This window comes from Schistocerca piceifrons, chromosome 1 (genome assembly GCF_021461385.2).
Source record: "Schistocerca piceifrons isolate TAMUIC-IGC-003096 chromosome 1, iqSchPice1.1, whole genome shotgun sequence".
NCBI lineage: Eukaryota > Metazoa > Arthropoda > Insecta > Orthoptera > Acrididae > Schistocerca > Schistocerca piceifrons.
In genome coordinates, this window is record NC_060138.1 from 954,376,501 (window position 1) to 954,397,132 (window position 20,632).

Genomic DNA, 20,632 nt, shown 5'->3' on the forward strand with positions numbered 1-20,632 from the left:
GGAACAAATTTTTACACGTTGCTTCACTGTGCACATATACTTCATTATTTCTTCTATCAGTCCTATCTGATATGGATCCATGCCTCACGACAGTCTTTTCCTTACATTCTTTACCTCGCCGATTCTGCCGAGATTATTATTATGTCTTATCTTGTTTTTCAAAATCCTTCTTTAACACTACATCTCCAATATTTCGAATATCTACAGTCTAGGCTTCCTTTGGTCTGCCATTGATTTCAATACAGTGCGGTAATCCAAAGGTAATTCTCAGAAATTTATTTCACAAATTAAGCCGTATCTCCAGTATCTGTGCACAGTTTGGCGAACTACGCTGCCTCTGTCCCACTATATTTCTGTCTAAGTCAACCTAACATGCTTTCTTTTGCTTCTAATAACAAAACACATTCACATAGTCTAATAAACGTTGCCCATTTTGTATTTTAAGTCTGTTGCAAATATAAATTTGCTGCCACTTAATACTTTCTCGATCTTTGGGTTATTCTCAGTCCATATTGTGTGCTCAACAGACAGTTCACTCCATTCAGTCCAAGCAGAATAGCTATGTCTTCAACGATCCTTATCGTCCTTTCACCCTGAATTTTACACCCATTTCTGAACTTTCATTTTATTCATTGCTTTCTGAATGAACAGGTTGAAAAATAAAGGATAAGGACAGCATACCTGCCTCCTAGCAACATCAAACCCATCACATCTCTCTTGGTCTTCCAAGGAGCAATATACGGCTTTAAGTTGAGAAATGCGACCAACAAGCACAGTTTCAGCCATGGCTAGGGAACTCAAGGGCCCACTGCGACTTATACTCTCCGTCAGACTGAATCATTGGCTCGGAGTGACTGCTCTATATGCTCAACGATCCGCTACATGTATTTCCATCAAACAGTCTAAGTATTGCGTGCATAGTTAGGAACAGTTCGTGTAAAGTATTCGTGAAGGTACGTCAGGTATGATTCCCAAAATATGTAAAACTTCCTACGAGACAGATGTGACAAGATTAACATACACGGTGGATATCTGCTCCCTGTCCCCAGGACTATTCGAGGAATGTGGCTTAACTCTCGTCGTCCCAGTTACTTTCGTCTCTGCTAGCCGCAGACTGTGACGTGCATGCAGTAAACAGTGTCTAACGCAGTAGAAATTGAGATGGAATTCAGTGCTATTAAAATTGAAATCACGGAGTATTGGGATGCCACTGGATTATACTTCTATTTAGAGAAGTCAAAAGATCAAGAAAAATATTTAGACAGCCAGACTACCACTAATATTTATAATAAGATTCCCGCACGTTAATCATTAGTTCTCGAGCACCACAAAAAATCACAACAATACTTCACTCGATCTTAACATCAATTACACAACTATGTTTTCCAAGGCAAATGTAAGCATTAATTAGTTCTTTACGTGGAGTTGTACTTCAAACACTAGTTCGCGTGGTACCACGTCGAAAACCAATCGTAGACTGCCTAACAGTTTGGCGCCTGCACCTTAGGGCGCACTTGTGATTGGCCCATCTTTTCCGTCATAAACACTGACGGTAACTAAAATTTGTAATTAGCATTTCCTGGTAAATTGAGTGATATTGATATTTATTACTAACAAGTTCTCAGTGCAAGTAATCTCATCAGCACGTTTGGAGATATGTACTAATATTTAAATAGTAAATATAAACAATAAAATGATAGCTTTTGACTCTCAGGTTGGCCCTTCGTACGATGAATCCGCCTTGTGATCCTATCTAATCGCTAGTCTCCCGTAACAAAACCATCCTGTACTGTGCATTAAAACATAGCAACAAAAGTGTAAAAAACGCGGCCGTTGATGTGGCATAAACGCCACGTGTCCTCTAACATGCATGTTTCTTAAGATTTAAGAAATAAGAAACGGCTCCGACCCTACTGGGACCTTAACTGCATTGTTACATCAAATGTCCCTACTGTTTTGTCTCTTCAGTAATTATAAGTTCCTTTATCTCTTAAGGGTCTCGGAATGCAATTATGTCTGTATGATTATCCGTATAAAAATCTGGTTCCTTCAAATTTGTAATAATTAAAAAAAAATGTCCAACAAATACGTTCTTTTGATAATATGTTTCAGCTATAAATTTATAGATCTTGTTTACATTTACGATACCATGATGCCCATTTATTTGTTTTCAATGTCCGGTTTCAGCATTACGTGCTGATCTGCCGGGTGGTGGTGTCGTCGTGGTGGTGTGGGCATACTCTCTCTGTATCCCTCGTACACTTTGAGGATGGCAACATAAATTAAACAATACAACCATTAGACATATACAATATTTTCATCTTCCTGAAAAATCAGAATTACTAAATTATTAATTATAAAATATTCTTCTTCATCTCATAAGCAACTACCGGCCCCGAAGTTTGTAAACTTAAAGTGAGCAACTACTCTGCCATTCATCTACTGCTGTGTCAAGCGCTCCGTCAACGAACTCGTTTCAGCAGCTGATGGCTGCTAATTCGTCGCCTTTGACACATTATCCACGCCTCCAGCACCGCTATTACATGTTCAGCTGATTAAAAGTCCATACGCCGTACATTAAAAAAAGCGCTCTTATTTTAAACGCGCAATACACACACATTCCGTGATCAGTGACACACTGTATTAGCAATACACTGAAATGACCTCACAATAAAACACTAAATTTATAGGTATACTTCTAACAACTGAAACAGCTAATACTGTTATCATCTACAGCTTTCCACGCAACTACGACATTGCCGTAAGTCATCGTTTGAAAGGGCTATGCTTCTGCACCTCAGACCAGTAGCCTAAACTTGCCATTTGCAAATAACATAGATTTCAGAAAATATTTTCTGATGCCTTAGCAATAATTTTAAAATATCATTCCTCGACCAAATAAAATTACACTCTATATTGCAAATTTTATAGTCATTGCTCTGGTTTAAGACGCCAAAAACAGCATTATCTTCCTCAACAGTCGATTTATTTATATGTTCCTCATCTGCATTACCTGCATTTCTCATTATTCCTTTACTACTTCCCTTTGTACGACAGTTAATTTCATTCTACATTACTTCATCATTAATATTATTCTGTTTACATTTTTCAACACGTTTTCCACCTATTTGTCCGCCTGCTTAGCTGGGTGGTAACGTGCTCGCCTCCCATGCAAGCGGGCCCGGGTTCGATTCCCGGCCAGGTTGGAATTTTCTCCGGTCGAGGACTGGGTGTTACGTTGTCCTTACCATCATTTCATCCTCATCACCGCCGCGCAAGTCGCCCAATGTGGCGTCGACTGAAATAAGACTTGCACTTGGCGGCCAAACTTCCCCGCATAGGGGCCTCCCAGCCAACGATGCCATACGCTCATTTCATTTCCACATATTTAACTATTGATTCTCCATTAAATATTCTGTTCTCATATTTTCATTTACGACAACTCTGTCTGACAAATAATAACTCATGTCCTCACTCTCCTTCCCCATGAACCATGGACCTTCTCGTTGGTGGGGAGGCTTGCGTGCCTCAGCGATACAGATGGCCGTACCGTAGATGCAACCACAACGGAGGGGTATCTGTTGAGAGGCCAGACAAACTTGTGGTTCCTGAAGAGGGCCAGCAGCCTTTTCAGCAGTTGCAGGGGCAACAGTCTGGATGATTGACTGACCTGGCCTTGCAACATTAACCAAAACGGCCTTGCTGTGCTGGTACTGCGAACGGCTGAAAGCAAGGGGAAACTACGGCCGTAATTTTTCCCGAGGACATGCAGCTTTACTGTATGGATAAATGATGATGGCGTTCTCTTGGGTAAAATATTCCGGAGGTAAAATAGTCCCCCATTCGGATCTCCGGGCGGGGACTACTCAAGAGGACGTCGTTATCAGGAGTAAGAAAACTGGCGTTCTACGGATCGGAGCATGGAACGTCAGATCCCTTAACCGGGCAGGTAGATTAGAAAATTTAAAAAGGGAAATGGATAGGTTAAATTTAGAATTAGTGGGAATTAGCGAAGTTCGGTGGCAGGAGGAACAAGACTTTTGGTGAATACAGGGTTATAGTCACAAAATCAAATATGGGTAATGCAGGAGTAGGTTTAATAATCAATAAAAAAAATAGGTTTGCGGGTAAGCTACTACAAACAGCATAGTGAACGCATTATTGTGGCCAAAATAGACACGACGTCCACGCGTACCACAGTAGTACAAGTTTATATGCCAACTAACTCTGCAGATGATGAAGCAATTGAAGAAATGTATGATGAGATGAAAGAAATTATTCAGGTAGTGAAGGGAGACGAAAATTTAATAGTCCTGGGTGACTGGAATTCAAGGGTAGGAAAAGGGAGAGAAGGAAACATAGCAGGTTAATATGGATTGGCGGAGAAAAATGAAAGAGGAAGCCGTCTGGTAGAGTTTTCCACAGGGCATAACTTAATCATAGCTAACACTTGGTTCAAGAATCATAAAAGTAGGTTCTATACATGGAAGAATCCTGGAGATACTGGAAGGTATCAGATAGATTATATAATGGTAAGACTGAGATTTAGGAAACAGGTTTTAAATTGTAAGACATTTCCAGGGCCAGATGTGGACTCTGATCACAATCTATTGGTTATGAACTGTAGATTAAAACTGCAGAAACTGCAAAAAGGTGGGAATTTAGGGAGATGGGACCTGGATAAACTGAAAGAACCAGAGGTCGTACAGAGTTTCAGGGAGAGCATATGGGAACAATAGACAGGAATGGGGGAAAGAAGTACAGTAGAAGAAGAATGGGTAGCTCTGAGGTATGAAGTGAAGGCTGCAGAGGATCGAGTAGGTAAAAAGACGAGAGCTAGTAGAACTCCTTGGGTAACAGAAGAAATATTGAACTTAATTGATGAAAGGAGAAAACATAAAAATGCAGTAAATGAAGCAGGCAAAAAAGAATACAGTCGTCTCAAATACGAGATCGAAGGGAAGTGCTAAATGGGAAAGCAGGGATGGCTAGAGGGTTGTAGCCTCTACCCAATGTTATTCAATCTATATATTGAGCAATCAGTAAAGGAAACAAAAGAAAAATTCGGAGTAGGTATTAAAATCCATGGAGAAGAAATAAAAATTTTGAGGTTCGCCGATGACATTGTAATTCTATCAGAGACAGTAAAGGACTTGGAAGAGCAGTTGAACAGAATGGACAGTGTCTTGAAAGGAGGATTTAAGATGAACATCAACAAAAGCAAAACGAGGATAACGGAATGTGGTCGAATTAACTCGGATGATGCTGAGGGAATTAAATTAGGAAATAGACACTTAAAGTAGTAAAGGAGTTTTGCTATTTGGGGAGCAAAATAACTGATGATGGTCGAAATAGAGAAGATATAAAATGTCGACTGGCAATGGCAAGTAAAGCGTTTCTGAAGAAGAGAAATTTGTTAACATCGAGTATAGATTTTAGTGTCAGGAAGTCGTTTCTGAGAGTATTTGTATGGAGTGTAGCCATGTATGGAAGTGAAACATGGACGATAAATACACTCCTGGAAATTGAAATAAGAACACCGTGAATTCATTGTCCCAGGAAGGGGAAACTTTATTGACACATTCCTGGGGTCAGATACATCACATGATCACACTGACAGAACCACAGGCACATAGACACAGGCAACAGAGCATGCTCAATGTCGGCACTAGTACAGTGTATATCCACCTTTTGCAGCAATGCAGGCTGCTATTCTCCCATGGAGACGATCATAGAGATGCTGGATGTAGTCCTGTGGAACGGCTTGCCATGCCATTTCTACCTGGCGCCTCAGATGGACCAGCGTTCGTGCTGGACGTGCAGACCGCGTGAGACGACGCTTCATCCAGTCCCAAACATGCTCAATGGGGGACAGATCCGGAGATCTTGCTGGCCAGAGCACGTTGGGTGGCACGGGATACATGCGGACGTGCATTGTTCTGTTGGAACAGCAAGTTCCCTTGCCGGTCTAGGAATGGTAGAACGATGGGTTCGATGACGGTTTGGATGTACCGTGCACTATTCTGTGTCCCCTCGACGATCACCAGTGGTGTACGGCCAGTGTAGGAGATCGCTCCCCACACCATGATGCCGGGTGTTGGCCCTGTGTGCCTCGGTCGTATGCAGTCCTGATTGTGGCGCTCACCTGCACGGCGCCAAACACGCATACGACCATCATTGGCACCAAGGCAGAAGTGACTCTCATCGCTGAAGACGACACGTCTCCATTCGTCCCTCCATTCACGCCTGTCGCGACACCACTGGAAGCGGGCTGCACGATGTTGGGGCGTGAGCGGAAGACGGCCTAACGGTGTGCGGGACCGTAGCCCAGCTTCATGGAGACGGTTGCGAATGGTCCTCGCCGATACCCCAGGAGCAACAGTGTCCCTAATTTGCTGGGAAGTGGCGGTGCGGTCCCCTACGGCACTGCGTAGGATCCTACGGTCTTGGCGTGCATCCGTGCGTCGCTGCGGTCCGGTCCCAGGTCGATGGGCACGTGCACCTTCCGCCGACCACTGGCGACAACATAGATGTACTGTGGAGACCTCACGCCCCACGTGTTGAGCAATTCGGTGGTACGTCCACCCGGCCTCCCGCATGCCCACTATACGCCCTCGCTCAAAGTCCGTCAGGTGCACATACGGTTCACGTCCACGCTGTCGCGGCATGCTACCAGTGTTAAAGACTGCGATGGAGCTCCGTATGCCACGGCAAACTGGCTGACACTGACGGCGGCGGTGCACAAATGCTGCGCAGCTAGCGCCATTCGACGGCCAACACCGCGGTTCCTGGTGTGTCCGCTGTGCCGTGCGTGTGATCATTGCTTGTACAGCCCTCTCGCAGTGTCCGGAGCAAGTATGGTGGGTCTGACACACCGGTGTCAATGTGTTCTTTTTTCCATTTCCAGGAGCGTAGTTTGGACAAGAAGAGAATAGAAGCTTTTGAAATGTGGTGCTGTAGAAGAATGCTGAAGATTAGATGGGTGGAGCACATAACTAATGATGAAGTATTGAATAGAATTGGGGAGAAGAGGAGCATGTGGCACAACTTGACAAAAAGAAGGGATCGGTTGGTAGGACATGTTCTGAGGCATCAAGGGATCACAAATTTAGCATTGCAGGACAGCGTGGAGGGTAGAAATCGTAGAGGGAGACCAAGAGAAGAATACACTAAGCAGATTCAGAAGGATGTGGGTTGCAGTAAGTACTGGGAGATGAAGAAGGTTGCACAGGATAGAGTAGCATGGAGAGCTGCATCAAACCAGTCTCATGACTGAAGACCACAACAACAACATTCTCACTCTCTCCATTACGTCTCTATTTCATTCCCACACATTTGCACTTCATTTTCATCACCAATAACCATTTCTAAAGTTTCTTGTTCAGTATTTCATTCACCAATTTTTTAGATTACATTTCAAGCATTTCAGTTTTAAAATTATTTCTTAATTCATGACAAGAATTAGTCAGCTGATTCATTCGCTAATCAGGTTTATTTGAGACATCCTTCCTAGTTTGTTTTAACTCATCACTGGTTTGCTTACTGGTTAGTTTCAGAACCTTACGAAATTCTTTTGACTAATCATTTTTAATCTTGTGAAAATTCTTTGACATCTGTCTCATTTCACATAACAATATTCTTTAATCACATTTTGTGGTGGTTCCAATACTAATTTCATCACTACTACCTGACAGTTGTGTCGATTCAATATGATTTTCCATAATATCAATCTCTTTTTCCCCATTTACTTCAACACTGTCGTCGTCGACTACATTACCAATGTGATTTACACTGTCACTAACATCTTGTTCACCATTTCCCTCAACAGTTTCGTCATATTCTAAATTATAAGACTCACTCGATGGTAATAAGTTATTATCGTCACTATTAATTAATTCATTAATACTGACAATATTGACAAGCTCTGCTTCCGTGGCAATCTCATCAACCATATTGTCAACACTAGGATCTATCTTGAATCATCAGTAATTCACAAACACAAAACTTACAAAAATGGTTGTGAGCACTATGGGACTTAACATCTGTAGTTATCAGTCGCCTAGAACTTAGAACTACTTAAACCTAACTAACCTAAGGACATTACACACATCCATGCCAGAGGCAGGATTCGAAAATTTTTGACTTATTTGTAGTCTTGTCACTAGAGCGCAATACGCTGGAACCGTATAATGAAAGGAAAGCGGTAGCATACAATACTTTCTAATAAGGTAGTGGTCATGCTGTGAGCCCGCTCCGTCCCGGTCGGAACAGAGACATATAGGTTCAAAGGGAATTCTCATAGTCGAAGTGAGTTCGTGAACGTATCTGTTGTTAATGAATCTATATTCTGAAACTTGGCTTACCACAGAAACAATGTAATTGAAATACTTGTTGGATGACTATTATTACACTCAGGTCATATCTCGGCACCTCCCGTCGGAGGTTCGAGTCCTCCCTTGGGCATGGGTGTGTGTGTTGTCCTTAGTGTAGTCAGTTTCAGTTAGATTAAGTAATGCGTAAGCTTAGAGACTGATGACCTTAACAGTTTGGTCCCATAAGACCTTACCACAAAACAAATAACAACTCAGGTCATAAATACTGATGAGACACTAATCCTGATTTCTTATTTCGCGGATTTACACTATGAGCGCTTGTTTTTAATAGACAACACTGTTACCATAGAAACATTTCATAGATACACAGATAATACAAACGTACAATACTCTCCCAAGATGCAGATGCTAGCTATAACGTGAGTGATGGACGGTCACAATTGGATAGTAAAATTATTCGGAGACTGACTTAAATGCGACGAAAGTTTCCTGCTCATTCAGCAGGAGTATCCTTTCTCCGTTGTAACTGCTCTTCTCTAGGCGTCGTAGCAGATAAGCTGATGAGACGACAGATTCGTTACAGCGCTCATTAATGGTTACGTCGTGCCCAATGTTTCAAATTGCAGAAACAGACTGCTTTTCGGAACAGCACAAGAATGTGTAATATCTCAGGTAAATGACTACGTAGTTAGCTACGTTACGCAAGGGAGTAATGAGCCGTCGGTAGCATCACATGTAATTACACAAACAAGCAAATAAACTCCAGTGCTTGGTATATCTATTATCTTTCCTGAAATTACTTTAAAAGTCAATCATCAGTGTAAAGAGTTAACACACAGAACGAGCCAGTGTATGTGAAACAAGTAACCTGGCTGATGGACAGCAAAAGCCACACAAAGACACTTTATTCTAATCATTAGTTTCTATAAATGGGATAACAATCGTTCGTACAAATATGTATGTGATAGGAGATAAAAGAGAAACCTGAAATAAGAATTTAGTTCTCCTCTGTCCGCAAGTGCTATAAACAAAGTACCGGTGTCACCAAAATCTCCACAGTACGAAGTGACGCAGACAGCGTTGCCGTAACTCGGGAACACGACACTTCAGCATCACCACATTGGAGAGTGTGCCTCTAAATGGCAAAACATCTTCTGTTGAACTGACACAGGGTCTGACAAATCCATTGCTATAGAGGTAGACTTAAACGGCTCTATATGACCGCTGGGAAGTCAGTCGCATCCTGCAGATCAACGAAAGTGATTTTTGAGCTCCGACCTGCTCGTGTATGAGAGCCGAGATAAGTTAGCTTACTTTCAAGTCTGGAGACTATGGGCCCTACTGCCTTACCAGTATACTACTGCAGCCACTGGCCTACGGTACTCGTGTAATGGTTTAAAAAGTTGTCGCAACCTGAACAACCTTTCATTTCATGTAGTAGAAGCGTCATTTTACAGGATAGGTATTTTTCCCTGATTCATAATTAAGTCGTTTGCCGTTTGTGGATTTTCGAACTACACAGTTACAGCTAGTACGACGCTAGTTCTTCAAGACCCTCTGATATAGGGCTTCGGTTTCAGCAACTTCACGTGAAGAATAATGTGCCTGAGGCACTGTAGCTTTCACCAGGAAATAAATTCCTACAATCAGCTAACGATATATCCTCGTCATATGTATACTTCAGATCGATAGCAGACTGTCAAATGTAAAGAATTTTTTTTGTCACGTTATGTACGAAACAAATGGTTTCAAATTTGCGTGCATCCTCCGACTGATAGTGCAACCTTAACGGCAGCATAATGGCGAGGCATTCGTCTTTATGGACGACAATTCACGCCCCCGTCGTCCACATATTGTGAATGACTTCCTTCAGCATAACGACATCGCTCGACTAGAGTGGCCAGCATGTTGTCCAGACATGAACCATATCGAACATGCCTGGGATAGATTGAAAAGGGCTGTTTATGGACGACGTGACTGGCCAGCCACTCTGAGGGATCTACGCGAATTGCCTTTGAGAAGTGGGTCAATCTGGACCGACAGTGCATTGATGAACTTGTGGATAGTATGCCACGACGAATACAGGTATCAATCAATGCAAGAGGAAGTGCTACAGGGTGTTAGAGTTACCGTTGTATACAGCAGTCTATGATGCCACCTGTGAAGGTCTCGGTGTATGGTGTTACAACATGCAATATGTAGTTTTAATGAACAATAAAAAGGGCGGAAATGATGTTTATGTTGACCTCTACTCCAATTTTCTGTACAGGTTCCGGAACCTTCGGAACCGAGGCGATGCAAAACTTTTCTTGATGTATGTATTTCAAATTGTCTGTATCAGAAATGCTCTAGCCGCGGTAATGAAGCGGATGCAGTGAATTTTTATTGAGTAAAAAGCATTTTCTGTTGAATTACAGATGCTGTCCGGCAACACGGACACGAACACGGTGGTGGAGCAGCGGCTGCAGCCGCCCGTGGTGGCCACCAGGGTGCGCGTGGTGCCCTTCAGCGAGCACATGAGGACGGTCTGCATGAGGCTCGAGCTCGTCGGCTGCAGGAACAAAGGCAAGTGATTGCACGACAGCGCTTGCATAACCCACCTCCCCCCCCCCCCCCCTGTACGTAGCCTTGAAGAAAGGCAAAGGAAACTGAGGATCTGTTAGATGATCAGCGGGGCTTTGTGAAAACTAAAGGCAAGAAATGAAGGCAGTTCTGACGTAGCACTTGATAGTGGAAGAAGAACTTAAGAAGAATCAAGGAGCGTTAATAGGATATGTCGATCTGGAAAAGTGTCTTCAACAACGTGATGTTTAAGCGCAGGCTTCCGCGGCCGTTGTCACAGTCAATGAATTTCGTCCATGTATGTGACAGTGTTGTCAATGCGTAAAATTCTCCGGTGTTTCGGCTTATAGTGGCAATAGCCTTCCTCAGGGTGTTTTTGCTGAATGATCCTGAGGAAGGCCATTTGCAATAGTGGTTAAATCGTCGGAGAACGTTGCACATTGACAATGCGATCACGTACCCCGAAGAATTTTATTGCATTATTTGTATTTGCTAAAACACCCACAGGAAATTTATTTGCAATAGGGAAAGAAACGTTGGAAAATCTTACGCACTGAAAATGCTGTCACGTACCCAGAAGAATTTAGCTAACAGTGTAATGGGCGTAAGATATTCGAAATTCGAAGGGAAATACAGGGAAAGTCCAGTGATGTACAATACGCACAAGAACCACGAAGTAAAACAAGAACGGAAGACCAAGAAAGAAGTGCTCAAAATAGAATGTGTAAAAAACAGGGATGTAGTCTTCCACTTTCTCGCTTCCCACGCCCGGGTTCCCGGGTTCGATTCCCGGCGGGGGCAGGGATTTTCTCTGCCTCGTGATGACTGGGTGTTGCGTGATGCCCTTAGGTTAGTTAGGTTTAAGTAGTTCTAAGTTCTAGGTGATTGATGACCATAGCTGTTAAGTCCCATAGTGCTCAGAGCCATTTGAGGCCAGTCTTCCACAGATCCTGTTGAATCTGTTCATCGAAGAAGTAATGATGGAAATAAAAGAGAGCTTCGCGAGTGGGACTAAGATTCAATTTGAAATGATTCTGTTAGGGACTTGTGTACCACGAAACAGATCTTGTCAACGAATATGGCTGCTTTGGAAGCATCGTAACCCCCTTGACAAATCAAGCAGGAAAAAAAATGTAGCGCAGCACAGGCAAGGAGAACATTCACGGCAAAACATCGAACTTAAGTTGAACAATAAATTTCTGGGAACGTATGTTTGGGGCACTGCATTGTATGGAAATGGTTAGCGGATTAGGGATAACTCGAAAAGAAGAAAATCGAAGCGTGGGTTTTATGCAGCCTGCAGTGCTCCAGATACTTCATGCAAGATTTTCATATTCTCTCGCTCGCTGCGTGCAGACTTAGCCGTACACAAAAAATGAACGGGGCGTAGCGGGCTAGAGAATATGATAATCTTGGGCGTGGTCTTTGAAGGCGTTGCGGTTTGCATAAAACCCATGTGTAGGGACAGCTGAATCACCGTGTATAGAAGTGAGGAGGTTCTCTGCAGAACCCGTGAGGAGATATTGATAATCAGAAGGGACAAGATGATAAGACGTGTCATAAGACTTCACAGAATAACTTCTTCGTTACTTGAGGAAGCTGCAGAGGGTAAAAACTTTAGAAGGAGACAAAGATTAGAATACGTTCAGCAAAAAGTTGAGGATGTTTGATGCTGGGGCTACTGTGAGATTAACATGTTGGCGCAGGAAGACATTTAGAAAACTTGTGAGATGTAAAAAGTAAAAAAAGCCTTTCCTTATTTTCCTACTTTCCCAGCTATGTAGAAAAAAACTAGGAAATGATTTTTCTGTCTGAATTAGCAATTGAGTATCCTGTAAACGAATCACGCTTAATGGTTCCGTGTTGTAGCTAAGAAAAAGCGTAATGGGTTGTCTACACTTTAACAATTCAGCAGTAAGTGTTTTGGCTCACGCTGATGATCCGTAACGTAAATGATTTGTTGCATAGAAACTCTCCTAGTAATAAGAAAGAAAAGTATTGGTGGTAGAGTCTGTTGAGATTACTCACCATCTGACGTACTGAGTTCCATCTAAATTACAAGTATTTCCACGAAAGAGGTTTCACTCTGCAATGGAGTGCACCTTCTAATTTGTGATTTGAAAGTTTTTGGCAGATTAAACTTTCTGCCTGACTGATAACGGACACTGGAACCTTAGACTTTCTGCTCTACCGGAGTTATCGAAGCATAAATCACGTTCCGCCCTCACAGTTTCACCTTCCCCAATACTTCTTCCTTTTCCTTCACATTCTCCTGCTTATCTTGCGGGTCTAGTGCTCCTGGAACAAAGGAAGGAAGCTGTGAGAACATTTCCAAGCATACCTCCTCCTCTTGTGATTCTTGAACAGGGTATTCGATATTACTAGCTGAAACCTGTTACAGAACTCAATTAGTCTTTCTCCTCTTTCATTCCTTTCATGCTTCATACTTGGATAACTCAGTCATTAGATCACTTGCTCCGAAAGATAAGGGTCCCTGGGTCGAGTCCTGGTCCGTCACAGTGTGAAAGAACCAGAAAGCTACTAACACTTCCATTCTACTGTTGAGTGGTACTTAAGATGAGGAAATAAATTAGTGAAATCAAAGTGAAGTAGAAATTAGAAAATAAATGAAAAACGTAGTTTAGTTTAGGAGTTTTTCTTTTTTGTCATCAGTATACTGATTGGTTTGATGCGGCCCGCCACGAATTCCTTTCCTGTGCTAACCTCTTCATCTCAGAGTAGCACTTGCAACCTACGTCCTCAATTATTTGCTTGACATATTCCAATCTCTGTCTTCCTCTACAGTTTTTGCCCTCTACAGCTCCCTCTAGTACCATGGAAGTCATTCCGTCATGTCTTAGCAGATGTCCTATCATCCTGTCCCTTCTCCTTATCAGCGTTCTCCACATATTCTTTTTCTCTCCGATACTGCGTAGAAATTCCTCATTCCTCACCTTATCAGTCCACCTAATTTTCAACATTCGTCTATAGCATCACATCTCAAATGCTTCGATTCTCTTCTGTTCCGGTTTTCCCACAGTCCATGTTTCACTACCATACAATGCTGTACTCCAGACGTACATCCTCAGAAATTTCTTCCTCAAATTAAGGCCGGTATTTGATATTAGTAGACTTCTCTTGGCCAGAAATGCCTTTTTTGCCATAGCGAGTCTGCTTTTGATGTCCTCCTTGCTCCGTCCGTCATTGGTTATTTTACTGCCTAGGCAGCAGAATTCCTTAACTTCATTGACTTCGTGACCATCAATCCTGATGTTAAGTTTCTCGCTGTTCTCCTTTCTACTACTTCTCATTACCTTCGTCATTCTCCGATTTACTCTCAAACTATACTGTGTACTCATTAGACTGTTCATGCCGTTCAGCAGATCATTTAATTCTTCTTCACTTTCACTCAGGATAGCAATGTCATCAGCGAATCGTATCATTGATATATATTCACCTTGTATTTTAATTCCACTCCTGAACCTTTCTTTTATTTCCATCATTGCTTCCTCGATGTACAGATTGAAGAGTAGGGGCGAAAGGCTACAGCCTTGTCTTACACCCTTCATAATACGATCACTTCGTTCTTGATTGTCCACTCTTATTATTCCCTCTTGGTTATTGTACATATTGTACACATTCCCAAGCATACCTCCTCCTCTTGTGATTCTTGAACAGGGTATTCGATATTACTAGCTGAAACCTGTTACAGAACTCAATTAGTCTTTCTCCTCTTTCATTCCTTGTCCCAAGCCCATATTCTCCTGTAACCTATTCTTCTACTCTTTCCCCTACAACTGCATTCCAGTCGCCCATGACTATTAGATTTTCGTCCCCCTTTACATAGTGCATTACCCTTTCAATATCCTCATACACTTTCTCTATCTGTTCATCTTCAGCTTGCGACGTCGGCATGTATACCTGAACTATCGTTGTCGGTGTCGGTCTGCTGTCGATTCTGATTAGAACAACCTGGTCACTGAACTGTTCACAGTAACACACCCTCTGCCCTACCTTCCTATTCATAACGAATCCTACATCTGTTATACCATTTTCCGCTGCTGTTGTTATTACCTGATACTCATCTGACCAGAAATCCTTGTCTTCCTTCCACTTCACTTCACTGACCCCTACTATATCTAGATTGAGCCTTTGCATTTCCCTTTTCAGATTTTCTAGTTTCCCTACCACGTTCAAACTTTTGACATTCCACGCCCCAACTCGTAGAACGTTATCCTTTCGTTGGTTATTCAATCTTTTTCTCATGGTAACCTCCCCCTCGGCAGTCCCCTCCCGGAGATCCAAATGGGGGACTATTCCGGAATCTTTTGCCAATGGAGAAATCATCATGACACTTCTTCAATTACAGGCCACATGTCCTGTGGATACACGTTACATGTCTTTAATGCAGTGGTTTCCATTGCCTTCTGCATGATCACTGCTGATTCTTCCGCCTTTAGGGGCAATTTCCCACCGCTAGGACAAGAGAGTGCCCTGAACCTCTATCCGCTCCTCCGCCCTCTTTGACAGGGCCGTTGGCCAAATGAGGCTTACTTCTTATGCCGGAAGTCTTCATGCCAATGCTGATTATTTATCAAAATTTAGGCAGTGGCGAGGATCGAACCTGGGACCGAAGACCTTTTGATTATGAATCAAAGACGCCACCCCTAGACCACGGGAAAGTTTTAGAAGAATTACACACTGGAAAACAGCGGGCAGAGCAGCAGAGCAGAAGAGACAATGACCGTGAAGTCAGCAAGTTCAGAAGCCATCGCCCTCCCGACATAAGCTGACGCTGTCAATTCAGCCGTCAGGGCATCACCCGACCGGCTCACGTGTTTCTCAGTAGTCACATGTGAGCGAAGGCCCTCGCCTACATTCCAAGAGCCAATGACCGACGTTAAGAAGATTCTTCTGGAAGCTTTTCAAACGTGACAGAAGAGGCAGTGACCGTGAAGTCCTTCACCTCCAGTAAACTGAAGTGAATAAATACGCGAGACACAGTGGGCCCGACAGACGAAGGAAGAAGAGAAGAGTAGCAGTTGTTTTCAGTCAGTTTCAGTGCTGAAGACCGTCATGCAAGAAGAGACTATATCATACACAGATGCACCAAGTCCGCCGCTGTAATGGAGTAGCAAGCAGCAGCCTCGGCGCCGGAAAACAGAAGTTAAAAGGTATTTGAAGACGGATTTTTACATACCCGGGTGACTCGTGAGGACGGGAAGGAGACGGCCTCACATCAGCAGTCACCTCTGAGCTGGGATGAAGATCTGACAGCCGGAGACTGGCAAGTGGGAGTCCGTTGCTCGAGTCCAGGACACTGGCCTTCCCCCGCCGCACCGCTCCGCTGGCCGACGCACAACACACACGGCTGCTTAGAGAAGAGAAACACTGGGACGCCACATCTAAGGTATCACCATCCGATGCACGACTTCGCTCGCAATAATTAAACGGGCCACCTCGTGCTGCGCGTCTCCAGTCAACTGGGCGAGACGGCGACACGAGATACACACTGCCACGCGTAATCAGAAGCCGCCGCTGCCGCAGCAGAAGGCTTTGCAAATGACACAGCTGCCGTTCTCCGAGCCAGAACATCGAGTAAGGAAACAGTTGTACGAAACTTGCAATAAAAGCTGTCTTGTGTAAAAATGCTGTTTCATTCTACCTCATACCCGTGCCAAGGATGAACCCACCCTGCCCACATATTGTTATGAGAGAAAAATTATTTAATTTAGTATTTTCGCCCTGACAGAATGCTGTAGAATCAAATGCCCTTAGCAGTAATGCTCATCCTGGCAATTGACTAGCATCAAAAGGGAAAACACATACGTACCTGTTCTGGAAACTCAGACATACTCTGCCTTGTGCATTCAAACTGCCATAACCAGATAATATGGCACATTGGTAACACATTGAACTAGCGTTTTGCGAGGAATGCTGTTCATTTACCAGTCTGGCACTCCACATTTTTTCGTGGGTTCCCTAAATCTGTTAAGGGAAATTCCGGTGTTGTTCCTTGAAATGAACATCACCAGTTTCTTTGTCCGTGCTTCCTCAATCTGAAATCGTACTCTGTTTATGATAGCCCTGTTGTCTACCCTGATCTGCCCTCTTCCTTTTTTTCAGCATGACTGACGAAGTCTACATCAGTTTGTAGGCGCAGAAAGTACCAAATACAAACAGATAAGGCTACGCAGAGGGTCCCGAATCGATAGGCAGAATGAAACAATGGACTTCACTTAAACCTTCCTGACGTTTCGTCTCCAACTGCGGGAGACATCCTCCGAGGTAAAGCGACGAACTGCAAGGAGAACTCCAGGAAGAGCTGATTTTACAGTATGAGAAGTGCAGAGGGCGCCACTGTCCATCACGTGGCATCGGCCAAGAGAGTGTCTCTTGTAATGCCAACATTCTCGAATGAAAGTAATCGATCGTCACGCTTCCGATGCAACGCTGACATCCAAAACTTATCCAGTTCAACACCTTCCTCCTTCCTTTAAAAATTATTACGGTGTTTATCAATCTCGATTGCCTGTCTATACATGCGCACATAATAATGCGAGGTTTTAGATATTATGCCCGTGTCGCTAAATTTAATTTCATGAATACCTTCCTAGTAAACATGTTCTGCTAAGGCCGATTTATCCGTGTGACCCAGGGGGTAATTCCTCTTATGTTTAACAAGGTGGGTGTAAACACTTCTCTTGGTGGTACCTGTCCACAGCTACAAGGAATTCTATATACCCCTCGTGTAGCCAAAGGATTTCTAGCATATTTTGCGGATCTTAAATATTCCTTTATTTTCCTGGTGGCTCTGAAAATAGTTTCCACACCATACTTGCTTAACACGTTCCCAATGCGACCTGCGACCTTACTAGTTAACGGAAGAAAAGCCTTGCCTTTGGGGGGCTGTTGTTCGTCGTTGCTCCTGTTTCTCTGCCTAGAGTGAAGTGTTCGATGTATCTCTTAGCTGGAATAGCCATTCTTCATGAAAGCCGACCGTAGATGTTCAATCTCATCCTTTAAATAAACAGATTTACAAATATTGTATGCCCTGTCTACCAAGGTTTTAATTACACCTCTTTTTTGTCTGTGGTGGTGGTTAGAATCTTTATGCAGATAATTATCAGTATGTGTGGCCTTTATATACACCCTATGGCCCAGCATTCTGTCCTATCGTTTCGTAACAGAACATGCAGAAAATTCAGTTTCCCATTACGCTCCATCTCCATAGTAACTTGAATTTTCGGGTTAAGAAAGGCATCGAACTCCTCTGCTCCGTGTGTCCACACCACGCAAGTATCGTCGACGTAGCGATATGTCTTAGTCCTGCTGTGGCAAACTTGTTCATGGAGACTTTTGAACAGCGGGCGTTGCAGGCTGCCAGTAAGAGACTAGCCAGATGGTATCGCTACGCGGATGACTCTTTCGTAGTATGGACACACGGAGCAGAGGAGTTGGATGCCTTCCTGACATATCTAAACAGCATTAATCCGAAAATCCAATTTACTATGGAGACCGAGAGTAATGGGAAACTGAATTATCTGCATGTATCTGGGATTAAACGACAGGACGGAACGTTGGCCCATACTTGTATAGAAAGGCCACACATACTGGTGGTTATCTGCATAAAGATTCTAACCACGACCACAGACAAAAAAGGCGTGTAATTAAAACCTTGGTAGACAGGGCGTACAAAATTTGTGAACCTGTTTATTTAAAGGATAAGACAGAACATCTACGGTCGACTTTCGTGAAGAATGGCTATTCTAGCAAGGAGATAGATCGAACACAGCACTCTAGGAAGAGAATCAGAAACAACGCCGAACAACAGCCACACACTGGCAAGGCTTTTCTACCGCTCATTCGTAAGGTCTCAGATCGTACTCGGAAAGTGTTAATAAAGTATGGTGTGGAAACCATTTTAAGACCCACCAGGAAAATAAAAGAATATGTAAGATCCGCAAAATATGCACGACATCCTTTGCCTACACTGGGGGGGATATAAAATTCCTTGTAGTTGTGGACAGCTCTATATCGGTACCACCAAACGAAGTGTTAACACCCGTCTTTTGAACATAAGGAGTTGCCAGTAGGGGGACAACCATCGTGCCAGCACACGTTGCATTGTTGCCAAATTTATAAAAGATGGCGGCGATGACGTCATCCAACATGGCGGCATGTAGACTTGGCAACATCGCATGATGTCATCCAAGATGGCGGCTTTTGGCGGGAAAATAGGCCAATTGTGCTACGTCCACTAACCTAACCTCAAGAAAAAATGGCGGGACTTTTGAATTTTGGCGCGAAAATAGCACAATTGTGCTATGTCCACTAACCTAAGCCTCCAGAAAAAAAAAAAATAGCGGGAAGTTTGAATTCCAACGGGATAATGCATGCAAAGACCATACTCGTCTTTTTATTATTATTGATCATTGTTCATTAACATTCATTATTATTTATTTTTATTTATTATCATTCATTATCATTTATTATCATTTATTATTATTTATTATCATTTATTATTATTGACCTGCCTCCACTAGAAAATTCCTCCAAATTCAAATTCCAACAAGATAATGGCTGCAAAACCTTACATTTGTTTATTACTATTCATTATTATTTATTAACATTCATTATCACTCATGATCATTCATTGTCATTTATTGTCATTCATTGTCATTTATTATCATTCATTGTCATTTATTGTCATTCATTGTCATTTATTATCATTCATTATTATTTATTATTATAGGCCTCCATCCACTAGAAAATAGCGCCAAATTCAAATTCCAACACTATAATGTCTCGATAACTGTACTTCTATATATTATTATCAAATATTATTTATTCAACATGCCCGATTTTCTCGGCGAGAAAGCCAATTTCCTTATATCCATAACAAAAATCTATCACAAGTTCAAATCCCAACACCATAATTGATCACACCTACGAACTTTCTCCCTCACTTATCTCTTCTCACTGGTACCCTATCATAACCACGTCAAATAATAAACTGCTCTTTTAGTAACGTAGGTCACGTCCTTTGATTTTGCAGGGGGGAAGGGACTGAAGACTTTATTTCAAGCAGTATCACTTGTTCTCCAACACAGTCAGCACACACATCTTTGATATCGCAGTGCAGTCACCACGACGTCCGCGCTCCAACTGAATTAGTTCAAATCCTCGCCACGCCCTGGCCAGCGTGTGAAGACACTGCCTACGCCTGTCACGTGAGGCGGCCGGCCACTAGCGCGGGGGGCGAGCCCAGCAATCGCTCCCACGGCATAAACATGTTTTTGCTGGACACGCTGGAATTTGTCGAGTTTGACGTCACACTGGCCCCTGGTCCGCTCACCATGTGTATACGTCAGCACCACGCGCTTCCCGCCAAAATTGTCTGCCTCAGAGCTGGATCACACAACGGTCAACCATGCGCTGCCACACTTTTGGAGCCATGTTCAAACCTGTCGATGCCGACCGTTCACCCTCCACCATGTGTCCCTGTGCGAGCGAGAACGCAGTGCTTCACTTTTGGCAGCAAAGTTTGCTCGACAGTGGAATCCACCATGACTACATAACAGCACATTTGGACCGCACTAGAACGCCCGCTAATTGACTCCCTCTCGCTTGCCTGTAATAACTGTACAATCGATGCGCCACCGCCCCGCTTACGTCACACACCCTCCATACGCGCGACGGACATAGCCTTCTGTAAAAACCGGGAAAATGACTCT

The 20,632-nt window shown here is 43.2% G+C and overlaps 1 protein-coding gene across 1 annotated transcript in view; it reads left to right on the top strand.

Annotated features, from left to right (window-relative positions):
• Nucleotides 1-20,632, top strand: part of LOC124776771 (discoidin domain-containing receptor 2-like) — a 783,719-nt gene that overhangs the window by 619,297 nt on the left and 143,790 nt on the right. The window contains exon 6 of the mRNA XM_047251912.1: nt 10,751-10,898. Coding sequence (XP_047107868.1) covers nt 10,751-10,898 — 148 coding nt within the window. The remainder of the gene's footprint in view (nt 1-10,750; nt 10,899-20,632) is intronic.